This window comes from Macaca nemestrina, chromosome 10 (assembly GCF_043159975.1).
Source record: "Macaca nemestrina isolate mMacNem1 chromosome 10, mMacNem.hap1, whole genome shotgun sequence".
In the NCBI taxonomy this organism is placed as follows: Eukaryota; Metazoa; Chordata; class Mammalia; order Primates; family Cercopithecidae; genus Macaca; species Macaca nemestrina.
The window spans coordinates 23,414,393-23,427,912 of NC_092134.1; the positions used below are offsets into that span (position 1 = coordinate 23,414,393).

Consider the following 13,520-nt stretch of genomic DNA (forward strand, 5'->3'; position numbering starts at 1 on the left):
TCTTCCCTCAGAATTCCCCCATTCCAGATCAAAGACTCCCGTCTCCCCCTCCAAGGGTGGGAAGCCTGGTAAGGCGGGGACAGGAAGGGTGTTTTGAAGGTGGAATTGCAAAACTCCAGGGCCTCTTTCTAGGGGAAACCACCTTAAGTTTTTCCTCCTTTTAGGACGGGGATGAGGGTTGTGGGGGGAGCTGTTTTGTGAGGTGACATCAGACATACAGAGCTTGGCACCAATTCCTCCCTCAGTTTAGGCTCTGCAAGAGGAAGCCCCTCCCCTGTATGTCGTGCTGAAGTTCCTGGGCGCATTGGGAAGGCGGTCCACTTTCAGATCCCCTTTCCCACTCCCTCAGCCTAGCCCAGCCCACCCAAGGCCCCGGATGGAAAATGGGAACCAGAAACCAGCACCACTGCCCCTGCCCGTTGCCTTTTGGGTCCCAGGTAAAGGGTGCAACCGGAGCCTCTATTCTCCTCCTTCATGTGGGCTCTGTCCTGGCCTGCTGATTCACTTGGTGGCCTTGCAGGAAGATACCAGCCCCCAGGGCAGAGTCCAGCTGAAACTCACAGACAGGAGACCTTAAGGCAGTCTGACTTAGTGGGCAATGAAGTTTGTTGGAGGTGGTAGTTCCCACAGTGTCCTGAGCTCTGGGATGGTTGTGGTTACCAGGAGTCTGTAGTTCCCTTCCTTCACCTCTTGAGCCTTAGTGTCCCCAGCTGTGAAACGGGGATGCTAATCTCCTAGGCCAGCTGTGAGGAGTAGATGAGGTGGTGTGTGTAAAGCACTGAGGCCATAAGTGCCAAATAGGTCTTTGCTGTAGGGGGTGTGGTTATGAGTTCCTGAATCCAGTTTTGGTTCCTTGCTAGAGTGATTAATCAGTGTTTAAGGGAGTGCAAATTGTCTGGTGTGTATGATTCCAGACCTGGGTGAGCAATCTGAGATCGAGGGCTTGTTCTTTTACATCCACTCTGTGTCCCCGGTGCCCAGAACAGTGCCCGGCACATAGCAGATGCTCAGTCAATACTGCTGAATGCACAAAACTTTCTTATTATCAGTGTTACAGTCTTGAGATAATACTGACTGTCCAGGCAGGGACTTGGGAGCGAACCGGCCCTAGCATTGAAAAGTTGTTTAATTTTGTGACTGAGTTGTTGTTGTTTTTTTTGCTTGCTTGTTTCCTCTTTGGTTCCAGGAATAGTTACAAGTCAGAGCCAGCTTGCTCTGGACAGGGATTCAGAATCCATTTGTCAGTGGTTCTCAACTGAGGGCAGTTTTGCCCCTGAGGGGACATCTGACAATGCCTGGAGGCATTTTTGTCACAACTGTGTTGGGGGATGGGACGTGGGGTGTCTTGTGGGTAGAGGCCAGGGAGCTGCTCAGCATCCTACAGTGCACAGGACAGTCCTGCCACAACAAAGAATGATCTAGCCCCAAACATCAGCAGTGTCAAAGGTGGAGAAACCCCAGGTTAAACTGTGGCTTTTTCTTCCCTTATTTTCAGTGAGGTTGCACATCCATTCTGTATTTGGGGGTATCATCATTTGATGAAATTATCTGGCTGGTTTTGGAGGAAAGAGGGAGGTGGCAAGCCAGAGCCAGCAGTCATCTGGTGCCAGGGCTAAAGAGCATCTCCTCCTCCCTTTCCTTGGTCTCAAAGGACCCTTGTCTTTGTTGCAATCCCTGTGCTGTGGGTGTCACATCTATTGACAGAAGTACCATTTACACAGAAGCCTCAGTGGGGTTGGTCCACAATGGGTTAACCACCACAGGGCCCTCTGCCCACCAGAGCTGTTTACTGTTCACCAGAGAGGCTAATTCTTAGGACTCTAAAGAAAAAAAAAAAGTGATAATTCATTTGAACCATTATTCTCTTCTGTGGGGGGAGGAGAATTGCTCCTGAGGGTTGAAGACTTAAGCTTTAGGAGGATTCTTCCACGAGTGACTTTTCTCTGGGACATCTGATCGAGATCATTTGTCAGCTGTGATACAGGGCTTTTTCTAGATCTTGGGAGCATCTGGTCACCTGGATGATCTGGGTGGTGTGTGTGTCTCTTGAATGGAGCTGCTCTGGGGTGAGGGACACCAGGAGTCTGAAACACCTTGCAGTGACAGTTTCCTCCAAGTCAGGGATTTTTCACCATGGCACTGCCAACATTGGGACTAGATGATTCTTTGTGGTGGTGGGGCTCTCCTGTGCATTGTAAGATGTTTAGCAGCATCCCTGGCCTCTACCTACCAGATGCCAGTAGCACCCCCTCCCCAAAAATATCCCCAGGGAGGCAAAATCACCTCTGAGAACCATAGCTCTAGATATAAATATGACTAAGAGCCAAAAGCTGTGTTTTAAAAAAGTATTTAATTCTGCAAGGAAGATCTGTCGATTGGAGGAAAACTGAGCAAATACAAATGATACATAAAAATCTCCCTGTCACTCACTGAGCACTTACTATGTGCTAAGTACTCTTTCCAGATTTGTTCACTTAATTGTCTGACAACATTTGAGGTGGAGTTTTAAAGAAATAATCTCTGCTGGGATTTCAGAATATTTTCCTTCTACATTTACATCCATCTTTTTTTTTTTTTTTTTTTTTGAGACTGAGTCTCGCTCTGTTGCTCAGACTGGAGTGCAGTGGCGTGATCTTGGCTCACTGCAAGCTCCGCCTCCCGGGTTCATGCCATTCTCCTGCCTCAGCCTCCCGAGTAGCTGGGACTACAGGCACCTGCCACCACGCCTAGTTAATTTTTTTGTTTTTGTTTTTGTTTTTGTTTTTTTTTTTTTTGAGACAGAGTCTTGCTCTGTCGCCCAGGCTGGGGTGCAGTGGCCAGATCTCAGCTCACTGCAAGCTCTGCCTCCCGGGTTTAGACCATTCTCCTGCCTCAGCCTCCCGAGTAGCTGGGACTACAGGCGCCCGCCACCTCGCCTGGCTAGTTTTTTGTATTTTTTAGTAGAGACGGGGTTTCACGGTGTTAGCCAGGATGGTCTCGATCTCCTGACCTCGTGATCCGCCCGTCTCGGCCTCCCAAAGTGCTGGGATTACAGGCTTGAGCCACCGCACCCGGCCAATTTTTTTGTATTTTTAGTAGAGACGGGGTTTCACTGTGTTAGCCAGGATGGTCTGGATCTCGTGACCTCATGATCCGCCCGCCTTGGCCTCCCAAAGTGCCGGGATTACAGGCGTGAGCCACCGCGCCCGACCCTCTACATCCATCTTTTTGGGGGAAAAAAAGTATGGGCTGGTGCGGTGGCTCACGCCTGTAATCCCAGCACTTTGGGAGGCTGAGGTGGGCGAATCTCTTGAGGTCAGGAGTTTGAGACCAGCGTGGGCAACATGGTGAAACCCTGTCTCTACCAGAAGTACAGAAAATTAGCTGGGTGTTGAGGTGAACACCTATAGTTCCAGCTACGTGGGAGGCTGAGGTGGGAAGATCACTTGAGCTTGGGATGCCGAAGTTGCAGTGAGCTGAGATTGTGCCACTACACTCCAGCCTGGGTGACAGAGCAAGACCCTGTCTCAAAAAAAAAGAAAATCTACATAAAGCCTAATTATCAGTTATTACTGGTTGACTGAGACCCTGTCTCAAATAAATAAACAAATAAAGTAAACAAACAAGTATAATGTGCTTTTTTTTTTTTTTTTTTTTTTTTTTTTTGGGACGGAGTCTTGCTCTGTCGCCCGGGCTGGAGTGCAGTGGCCGGATCTCAGCTCACTGCAAGCTCCGCCTCCCGGGTTTCCGCCATTCTCCTGCCTCAGCCTCCCAAGTAACTGGGACTACAGGCGCCCGCCATCTCGCCCGGCTAGTTTTTGTATTTTTTAGTAGAGACGGGGTTTCACCCTATTCGCCAGGATGGTCTCGATCTTCTGACCTCGTGATCCACCCGTCTCGGCCTCCCAAAGTGCTGGGATTACAGGCTTGAGCCACCGCGCCCGGCCTAATCTGCTTTTTTCTATCCAACAATATAGCATGACCATCTTTTTATGTCAATCCTCTGTCTTTCCTTTTCTTTCCTCCTTTTCCTTCCTTCCTTCCTCTTCCTTTCCTTTCTTTCCTTCTTTCTTTTCTTCCTTTCTTTCTTCCCTCCCTCTTTCTTTCCTTCCTTCCCTCCCTCCCTCCCTCCCTCCCTCCCTCCCTCCCTCCCTCCCTTCTTTCTTTCTTTCTTTCTTTCTTTCTTTCTTTCTTTCTTTCTTTCTTTCTTTCTTTCTTTCTTTCTTTCTTTCCTTTCTTTCTTTCTTCCTTCTCTCTCTCTCTTTCTCTTTCTCTCTCTCTCTCTCTTTCTTTCTTTCTTTCTTTCTTTCTTTCTTTCTCTTGCTTTCCTTTGTCACCCAGGCTAGAGTGGTGCAGTGATGTGAACTCCTGAGCTCAAGCAATCTTCCCACTTCAGCTCCCTGAGCAGCTAGAACTACAGGCATGTGCCACCATGCTTAGCTAATTTTTTTAATTTTTATTTTTGTAGAGACAGGGATCTTATTATGTTGCTCAGGCTGGAGTGCAGTGGCATGATCTCGACTCACAGCAACTTCCACCTCCTGGGTTCAAGTGATCCTCATGCCTCGGCCTCCCAAGTACCTGGGATTATAGGCGCATGACTCTATGCCCAGCTAATTTCTGTATTTTTAGTAGAGACGGGATTTTACCACTTTGGCCAGACTGTTCTTGAACTCCTGACCTCAAGTGATCCGTCCACCTCAGCCTCCCAAAGTGCTGGGATTACAGGTGTGAGCCACTGCACCCAGCCAATTGTATTGTTTCAATGCGGTATAATGTATTAAACCAATCCCCTACTGCTGGACATTCACATTGCTTCTTATGTCAGGCTCTGGTAGACAGTGCTGCAGTGAACATCCTTGTATACACTTCTGTGTACACTCCTTTGGTTATTTCTCATTTTTGGAAGTGAAACTGCAGAGCTGAAGAGTGCTTTAACCTGTTAGAGTAGCCACATTTCTTAAACCTTTGTTAGGTGTTGTTTGTGACAGCATTAGTTGGGCTTGCTTCAGTGTGCGTTGGCAGTGGGCCAGCCTCCTGCCTGCCTGGCTTAGAGGATCCATATTTTGGGCCTGCCCTTCCTCCTTATCTCTAATTGGAATCTCCCAAGTTGTACAGGTTTTACTACATCCACTTAGAGGCCAGCCCTTTGTTTATCTTCTCTCTGTACCTTGACCCAGTAATCAGATCTTTCCTGACCGATCAGTTTGCAAGACTGACTTTTGGGAGGGCTCCTTCTCATTTTGAAGGTCAATTTTGTGGCTGTTCTAAAGCATTAACAATGGGAGGGCAGGGGCATGGAGACTTAGGTAACATCTAGTTCTTGACACTCCCTGTCTAGAAGCCTGTGTGGTTCCCTATCATCCCAGCTTGGAACCTGTGCTTCAGCCTTTGTGAATGGTTTCCAGCCCCACACGTGCCACTATTGTCATACTCTTGCCTCCAGAGCTTCCCCACATTAGCCCCTCTGCCTGGTGGACCACTCTGCTCTTCAGCCCACCTCCCTCCTTTTGCCTGTCTAGGTTCTACTAATTCTTAAGGAGTCACATTATCCAGAACATCTCTCCTGACCCTCTTAGACGCCCATAGACTGTATCATATTCTGTGAATTTGAGTTATTTCAGTGCGTTGCGCTCGGTGCTAGTACTATTCGCTGAATGACTGCTTTTCATTCCATTCTCATTCTTCTGGGTTCTTGTTGAAGATGCTGGGCCCTTTTCTCTTTTTCCAAATTAAAATACATGACTAGGCCGGGCACAGTGGCTCATGCCTGTAATCCCAGCACTTTGGGAGGCTGAGGCAGGTGGATCACCTGAGGTTGGGAGTTGGAAACCAGCCTGGCCAACATGGAGAAACCCCGTCTCTACTAAAAATACAAAAAAAATTGACCAGGCATGGTAGCATGCACCTGTAATCCCAACTACTCGGGAGGCTGAGGCAGAAGAATCCCTTGAACCTGGAAGGTGAAGCTTGCGGTGAGCTGAGATTGCACCACTGCACTCCAGCCTGGGCAACAGAGTAAGACTCCGTCTCAAAATAAATAAACTGAACTAAACTAAAATAAGATACATGACTAAATTAAAATACATAACCCCCTTCATAGCCTGTATTTGTGGCAGACATCATCAATCGATCATGATGCTCTTTTCCCCTTTGAGCCTAAACATAGCCTCGGCATCTTTCTTAACACAGCCACTCCAGGTCAGTTAGAGTGGTGCGTGAGATGATACCTGTTTGCTCTCACTGTTTAGGGAGAGACTAGAGATGGAAGAGCTGAAGGTCATGATTTCCACCTCTCAGTTCTTGAGATCCAAATTCTGGGGCTGATTTTTCTTCATGCCTCTTACCTTAATTAAATGGATGTCTGTGGAATCTGGCCTTCTAGGCATCTGGCACTCATTAAATAGTCCTGGAGTGAACCCAGAAAGAGTGGTTTTCCATCACTTTTGGTCCAGTGCTTGTTCCATTTTGGGGAAGTGGAGCAGTGGCAGCCTAGAATCAGAGATTTCTCTTGTTTTACAGCTAAAGAAACCGAGGCCAGAGAGGTTAGGTGACTTGCTCAGGGTCACACAGCCAGTGAGTGACCAGTAAAGCCAGACTAGAACTCAAGCCTCTGGACTCCTTATGTGGTGCTCTTGCTGTCATGCCTGCTGTCCTGGCTTTCTCTCTGGTAAAGGACAGGACCCCCAGTGGAGCCAGCCTGGTTGGGTACTTGAGGAAATCCAGTGGTTCTGTTGGCACCATGGTGACTTGTTCACATGACAGGTGGCATGGGTGCCACAGACCAGACATGCAGGTTTGCTCTGAGGTGTGTAATGCTTAAACAGCCTGCCAAGCTGGTCTGTAACTCCTATTTGAATGTAAATTAGAAAATGACTGGGGTGTTGAAATCATCTTGTGGGAAAAGCCCCAAACAAGTTGGCTGGTTGTGTGTGTGTGTGTGTGTGTGTATGTGTGTGTGTGTGTTTTGTTTAAGAGACAAGGTCTTGCTGTATCGCCCAGACTGGCATGCAGTGGGGTGATCACAGCTCACTGCAGCCTCCAGCTCCTGGGCTCAAGTGATCCTCCTGCCTCAGCCTCCTGAGTCGTTGGGATTATAGGCGTGTGCCACGGCGCTCAACTCTTGCTTTTTTTTTTTTTTTGAGACAGAGTCTTGCTCTATTGCCCAGGCTGGAGTGCAGTGGCATGATCTCAGCTCACTGCAACCTCTGCCTCCTGGGTTCAAGTGATTCTCCTGGCTCAGCCTCCCCAGTAGCTGGTATTACAGATGCGCACTACCATGCCCAGCTAATTTTTTGTATTTTCACTAGAGATGGGGTTTCACTGTGCTAGCCAGGCTGGTCTTGAACTCCTGACCTCAGGTTCCGCCCACGTCAGCCTCCCAAAATGCTGGGATTACAGGCGTGAGCCACCGCGCCCGGCCTCAGCTCTGGCTTTTTCCTTCATCTGGGACATCAGGCTAACTGGGAACCAGCCCCACCTGAACCCCTTGATCTGTGAGTTAGAAGCTCCCCCACTGCAACAAGCATCCTCTGAGATTTGGGACCACCTACCACAGCCTTGCAATGTTTTCTGCTTTGTTTTAAATTTTAAGTTAATGCTAATACCTGTTTATTTTTTGGTTTTGTATAGAGCGGGGGTGTCCAATCTTTTGGATTCCCAGGGCCACATTGGAAGAATTGTCTTGGGCGACACATAAAATACACTAACGCTAACGATAGCTGACGAGCTAAAAAAAACAAACAAACTCAAATCTCATAATGTTTTAAGAAAGTTTCTGAATTTGTGTTGGGCCACATTCAAAGTGGTCCTGGGCCACATGCAGTCCACAGTCTGCGGTCTGCGGGTTGGACAAGCTTGGTGTAGAATATCTCAAGAAAGACAAGAAACTGTATTAACCCTCCTAATAAGCAGGTGAGTTATCATTTGGATTGACTGTTGAGAGCTGGATTCTAGAGGAATGGGATTTCGGTTGTGTGCCTGGGATAGACCCTGAGAAGATGAAACAAATAATGTCTTGTTGGAGGAAGCACCCAGAGAGACACTTTCTGCAATGGCTGTTACAATTTTGAAACTGCTGGCAGACTTCGGAGATGCATTTGCAAGTAGTAAGTGAGGCTTTCTTGGCCTTCAGGAGCACCTGCTGTGTGCTAGTACCATGCTGGCGGGGCCCACTCTTGATCCCACCTGGCCAGAGAACAATCTGGAAGGAGGGCTGTCGAGGGCCCCGTTGTGTTTTTCTGTCCATGTGCGTAACAGCCCATGAGTTGGCTGTTTTTGAGGCTCAGAGGAGAGAAGTCACTTTGAGTCTGATTCTCTTCCTCTGACATCCATGCCCTGAACACCGTGTACGGATGAGTGGAAGGAAACATGGCGATTGGCATCTGGCTGAGCCAGCCTGAGCTTGAGAGGCCCTGAGGTGGCTTCCTTTTGGCAGCTCCGTTTCCCACCAGCTGTGTGGCAAAAGGCCCACTTCCTAAAGGTCTAGGGCTGTCCGTCCTACCTGTGGAAAGATGTGGTGGCTCCAGGCAGGAGCACCAAAATCAATGCCTGACTTGGTGAATGACTGCTAGGGCACAGAGCCAGCTGCATGGCTGCTTAAGTCTGACAGTTGCTCCGGCAGCCTCCTTTATAATGTCCAAAGGCCAGAGTACATACAGACCAGTGGCACCCACCCACCCTGTCCTGGGATGGTGGTGATTAGATCTTTGTGTTCAGAAAAATCTGGCCCTTGAGGTCAGAGCCTGAGGTCTGGCCTCTCTGCTGCCGGAAGGAAGAGGATCGAGTAGGAGGGGAGAGACTACAGTTGCTTGCTAACTCATCTAGCCCCTCCTCTGCTGCACAGGGATGCTTGGAGGATAGCCCTCCACTGTGAATCCCTTAGGGCAGAAGTCAGGCCCTCCCAGGACCTACCAATGGGCTTCTGCATCATGGGCGCCCAGCCTATATCCACGTGGAAAGGAATGGGAGGAATTAGTGACAAAGGGCTTTATAAAATATAACATATGACTGTGATCATAGCTAGCGTCATCTCTATTTTGACTGGCTCCTAGGATCAAGCATTCAATTAGACAGTAACTCATTTCTAATCCTCATGATGAACTTAGGAGGAATTTGGCACCATTTTCCAGAAGAGGAAACCGATGTTCAGAGAGATGTCCACAGGACTTTGCAGCAGGTCTAGCGCTGTAACAGGGGAGACCAACATCACATCAGGAAACAGGAAGATGTTGGAAGTCCTTTTTAGGGCAGAAATGTCCCTTGTAGGGGAGGAGGGGAAATGATAGGAAGTTCCCGGCTGGCATGACAGTGTGATTATTTCAATGAGCTTCTTAGAATGGAAATATTGCGGCCAGACGCGGTGGCTCATGCCTGTAATCCCAGCACTTTGGGAGGCCAAGGCAGGCAGATCATGAGGTCAGGAGTTTGAGACCGGCCTGGCCAACATGGTGAAACCCTGTCTCTACTCAAAATACAAAAAAAATTAGCCAGGTGTGATGGCGCAAGCCTGTAATCCCAGCTACTCGGAAGGCTGAGGCAGGAGAATCGCTTGACCCAGGAGGCTGAGGTTGCAGTGAGCCGAGATCACGCCACTGTACTCCAGCCTGGGACAGAGCAAGACTCTGTCTCAGGAAAAAAAGAAAAAAGAAAAAAGAAAAAGAAGAATGGAAATGTTGGGTCCTAGTCTTAGGTTTCATTGTTTCGGTAAAAACCTGCCAGAATGAATGTTAACTCCTTTTGTTACATACTTATGGTGGTACTTGTATGGAGGCCTTTTTTGTGGTTCTTGTTAGAGCGTTAACGGTATCTGAGCTTTTCAAAGTCATTGCAGTGGATCAGCCCTCTCTAGGGTCTTCTAGAAGCCTCTGCTTTCCACCCTGGCAGTTAGGCAGTTGACTCACACTTCCCTGTGTTCAGAAATGATTCATGTTCTGCCTTGCTGTTCCTCCAAGTTCCTTACTTCACTCCCTTCTGAGATCTCTGTCTTAATGGTCTGGAATACATTTGAAGTCATTATTTTATGATGGGGAGATTTCTGCTAATTTTACCCCTAACAATAAATCAATGAGTCAATAATTCTTTTTCTCCCTCCTGCCTTCCTTCCTCTCCTTCTGTTTTGATTTCTTTTTTTTTTTTTTTTTTTTTTGAGACTGAGTCTGGCTCTGTCGCCCAGGCTGGAGTGCAGTGGCCGGATCTCAGCTCACTGCAAGCTCCGCCTCCCGGGTTTACGCCATTCTCCTGCCTTAGCCTCCGGAGTAGCTGGGACCACAGGCGCCCGCCACCTCGCCCGGCTAGTTTTTTGTATTTTTTAGTAGAGACGGGGTTTCACCGTGTTAGCCAGGATGGTCTCGATCTCCTGACCTTGTGATCCGCCCGTCTCGGCCTCCCAAAGTGCTGGGATTACAGGCTTGAGCCACCGCGCCCGGCTGTTTTGATTTCTTAATCATTGGAATAATTGTTTTCTGGATTTTCTCTCTAAAGAAAAGCTTTGTCTGTTGGGAAAGGTGATGATGATATAATTTATAATAATAAGCATAAATGATAATACTTTCTTTTTCTTTTCTTTTCCTTTTTTTTTTTTGACATGGAGTCTTGCTCTGTTGCCAAGGCTGGAGTGCAGTGGCGTGATCTCAGCTCACTGCAACCTCCACCCTCCCCCCAGGTTCAAGCAATTCTCTTACCTCAGCCTCCCAAGTAGCTGGGATTATAGGCGCACACCACCACACCCAGTTAATTTTTGTATTTTTAGTAGAGATGGGGTTTCACCATGTTGGCCAGGCTGGTCTTGAACTCTTGACCTCAGGTAATTCGCCTGCCACTGCCTCCCAAAGGGCTGGGATTACAGGCATGAGCCACCGTACCCAGCCTAATACCTTCTTTTTCACTGAGCACTTACTAGGTACCAGAAACTGTGCTTAGGCCTTTATTTATACAACTTTATTTAAGCGTCACAGCAACGCTTTGAAGAGGAGTCCATTATGAGCCTCATTTTAAAAATGAGGAAACTTTCTGGGTGTGATGGCTGACGCCTGTAACCCCAGCACTTTGGGAGGCCCAGGCAGGCAGATCTCTTGAGGTTAGGAGTTTGAGACCAACCTGGCCAACATGGCAAAACCTTGTCTCTACTAAAAATACAAAAATTAGCAGGCATGGTGGCGGGCGCCTCTAATCCTAGCTGCTTGGGAGACTGAGGCGGGAGAATGGCGTGAACCTGGGAGGCGGAGGTTGCAGTGAGCCAAGATCACAGCATTGCACTCCAGCCTGGGCGAGAGAGTGAGAGTCTCAAAAAAAAAAAAAAAAAAAAAAAAGGACAAATAATTTTCCCAGCTGAGTGTAGTGGCTCAAGCCTGTAATCCCAACACTTTGGGAGGCCGAGGCAGGCGGATCATGAGGTCAGGAGATCGAGACCATCCTGGCCAACATGGTAAAACCCTGTCTCTACTAAAATACAAAAAAAAAAAAAAAAATTATCTGGGCGTGGTAGTGCGTGTCTGTAGTCTCAGCTACTCAGGAGGCTGAGGCTGAGGAATCGCTTGAACCCGGGAGGTGGAGGTTGCAGTGAGCCGAGATCTCACCACTGCATTGTAGCCTGGCAACAGAACAAGACTCTGTCTCCAAAAAAAAAAAAAAAAAAAAGCATTTTCCCAACTGCATCATTGTTAGTTCAACACTGTTTTTTCCTGAACGGGGGCAATTATGGGACAAATAGTTGGCATGTCATGAGGGTAAGTTTGTCTTTCTGTCTTTTTTTTTTTTTTTTTTTTGAGGTAGTCTCGCTCTGTCGCCCAGGCTGGAGTGCAGTGGTGCAATCAATCTCGGCTCTCTGCAATCTCCACTTCCTGGGTTCAAGTGATTCTCCTGCCTCAGCCTCCTGAGAAGCTTGGATTACAGACGCGCACCATCATGCCCGACTCATTTTTGTATTTTTAGTAGAGATGGGTTTACACTATGTTAGCCAGGCTGGTTTTGAACTCCTGGCCTCAAGTGATCCACCAGCCTTGGCCTCCCAAAGTGCTGGGATTACAGGCATAAGCCACTGTGCCTGGCCCGGGGATGAAGTTTTTAAAGCAGTATTTTGAATTGTTTTGTAAACATTCTTTCCTCTTTAGATAGTAGACTCAGAGTAGGAACCCGTTTTAGGAATGTAGGTAATCTCAAGGCTCGTATCCTTAAAAATAGGCCTTATTGTAAACTGAGCCATGACAACCCGCACCCCCAGATAAATAAATGATTCATCTCCATCAGCTGTAATTTGAGTGTCTTCCATTATGATCCTTGTAACCCAGGACCTATAAAGTTAATCTGCCTCATATGTTTAACAACTGAACTTTATTATTCAGCTATGAAAAAAAACATTGAATTTACAATAGAACCTCCCCACACCAGGCTTGTAGCATCACGACATGGGCATCCTGTTCTTCCTTTCTGGAAATAACTGTTTATGAATTGGGTTAGGTGTGTTCTGTCCTGAATCACACAGGCTGAAAGTGAAGCAAGCTGTGCATATTAAAGAGTGCTTTTTTGTTCCTGAACATTGTTCCTGAGATGAAATGAGAGGGTGGGCCAGGGCAGGGCAATTTGGCCACCTCGTTACTCAACATCAGGAACATCCCGTGTCGAAAGAGATGGCTGTTTGAAGAGGCAGGCATGGAGAGGCAGCTTGCATGGAAATTTCCAGATATATGCTGTGGTCTTGCTAAGAGCATAATGACCAGTACTGTCCAACTCTCTTGAGGCCAGAAAAAGAGGAAATGAGGTTGGGCGCAGTGGCTTCTGCCTGTAATCCCAGTGCTTTGGGAGGCCAAGGCGGGAGGATCACTTGTGGCCAGGAGTTCAAGACCAGCCTGGGCAACAAAGTGAGACCCCATCTCTACAAAAAATTAAAAACAAAAAATTAGCTGGGCGTGGTGACATGTGTCTGTAGTCTCAGCTACTCCAGAGGCTGAGGCTGGAGGATCACTTGAGCCTGGGAGGTCAAAACTGCAGTGAGGCCGGGCGTGGTGGCTCACGCCTGTAATCCCAGCACTTCGGGAGGCCGAGGTGGGCAGATCATGAGGTCAGGAGATCGAGACCATCCTGGCTAACATGGTGAAACCCCATTTCTACTAAAAATACAAAAAATTAGCCGGGCGTGGTGGCGGGCACCTGTAGTCCCAACTACTCGGGAGTCTGAGGCAGGAGAATGATGTGAACCCAGGAGGCAGAGCTTGCAGTGAGCCAAGATCGCGCAGCTGCACTCTAGCCTGGGTGACAGAGCGAGACTCCGTCTCAAAAAGAAAAAGAAAAAAGCTGCAGTGAGCTGTGATTGTGCCACTATACTGCAGCGTGGGTGACACAATGAGACCCCATCTCAAAAAAAAAAAAAAAAAGAAATTAGTGTAGCATATGTGTAGCATATGGTCACTGCTGGCTTATAGGGAATTCTGCTTTCTGGGCAATGTCACCCGTCTGAACTGTGGCAGAGACCCAGGCAGGAGGCCCCAGATAGCCCTTGTCTAGTCAGAGTTGTCCCAAAGGCCATGCATGAAACCCCTCCTTGG

At 48.0% G+C, this 13,520-nt stretch overlaps 1 protein-coding gene across 3 annotated transcripts in view; it reads left to right on the forward strand.

Annotated features, from left to right (window-relative positions):
• The window catches only part of GLT (glycolipid transfer protein), a 31,451-nt gene that overhangs the window by 779 nt on the left and 17,152 nt on the right, over window positions 1–13,520 (forward strand). Inside the window, exon 1 of one of the 3 annotated variants that reach the window (XM_011761089.3) lies at window positions 201–437. The exons of the other annotated variants lie outside the window; for them this stretch is intronic. Coding sequence (XP_011759391.1) covers window positions 377–437 — 61 coding nt within the window. The 5' untranslated portion in view covers window positions 201–376. Of the gene's footprint in view, window positions 1–200; window positions 438–13,520 lie in introns of those variants that run through there. 3 annotated transcript variants of the gene reach the window in all.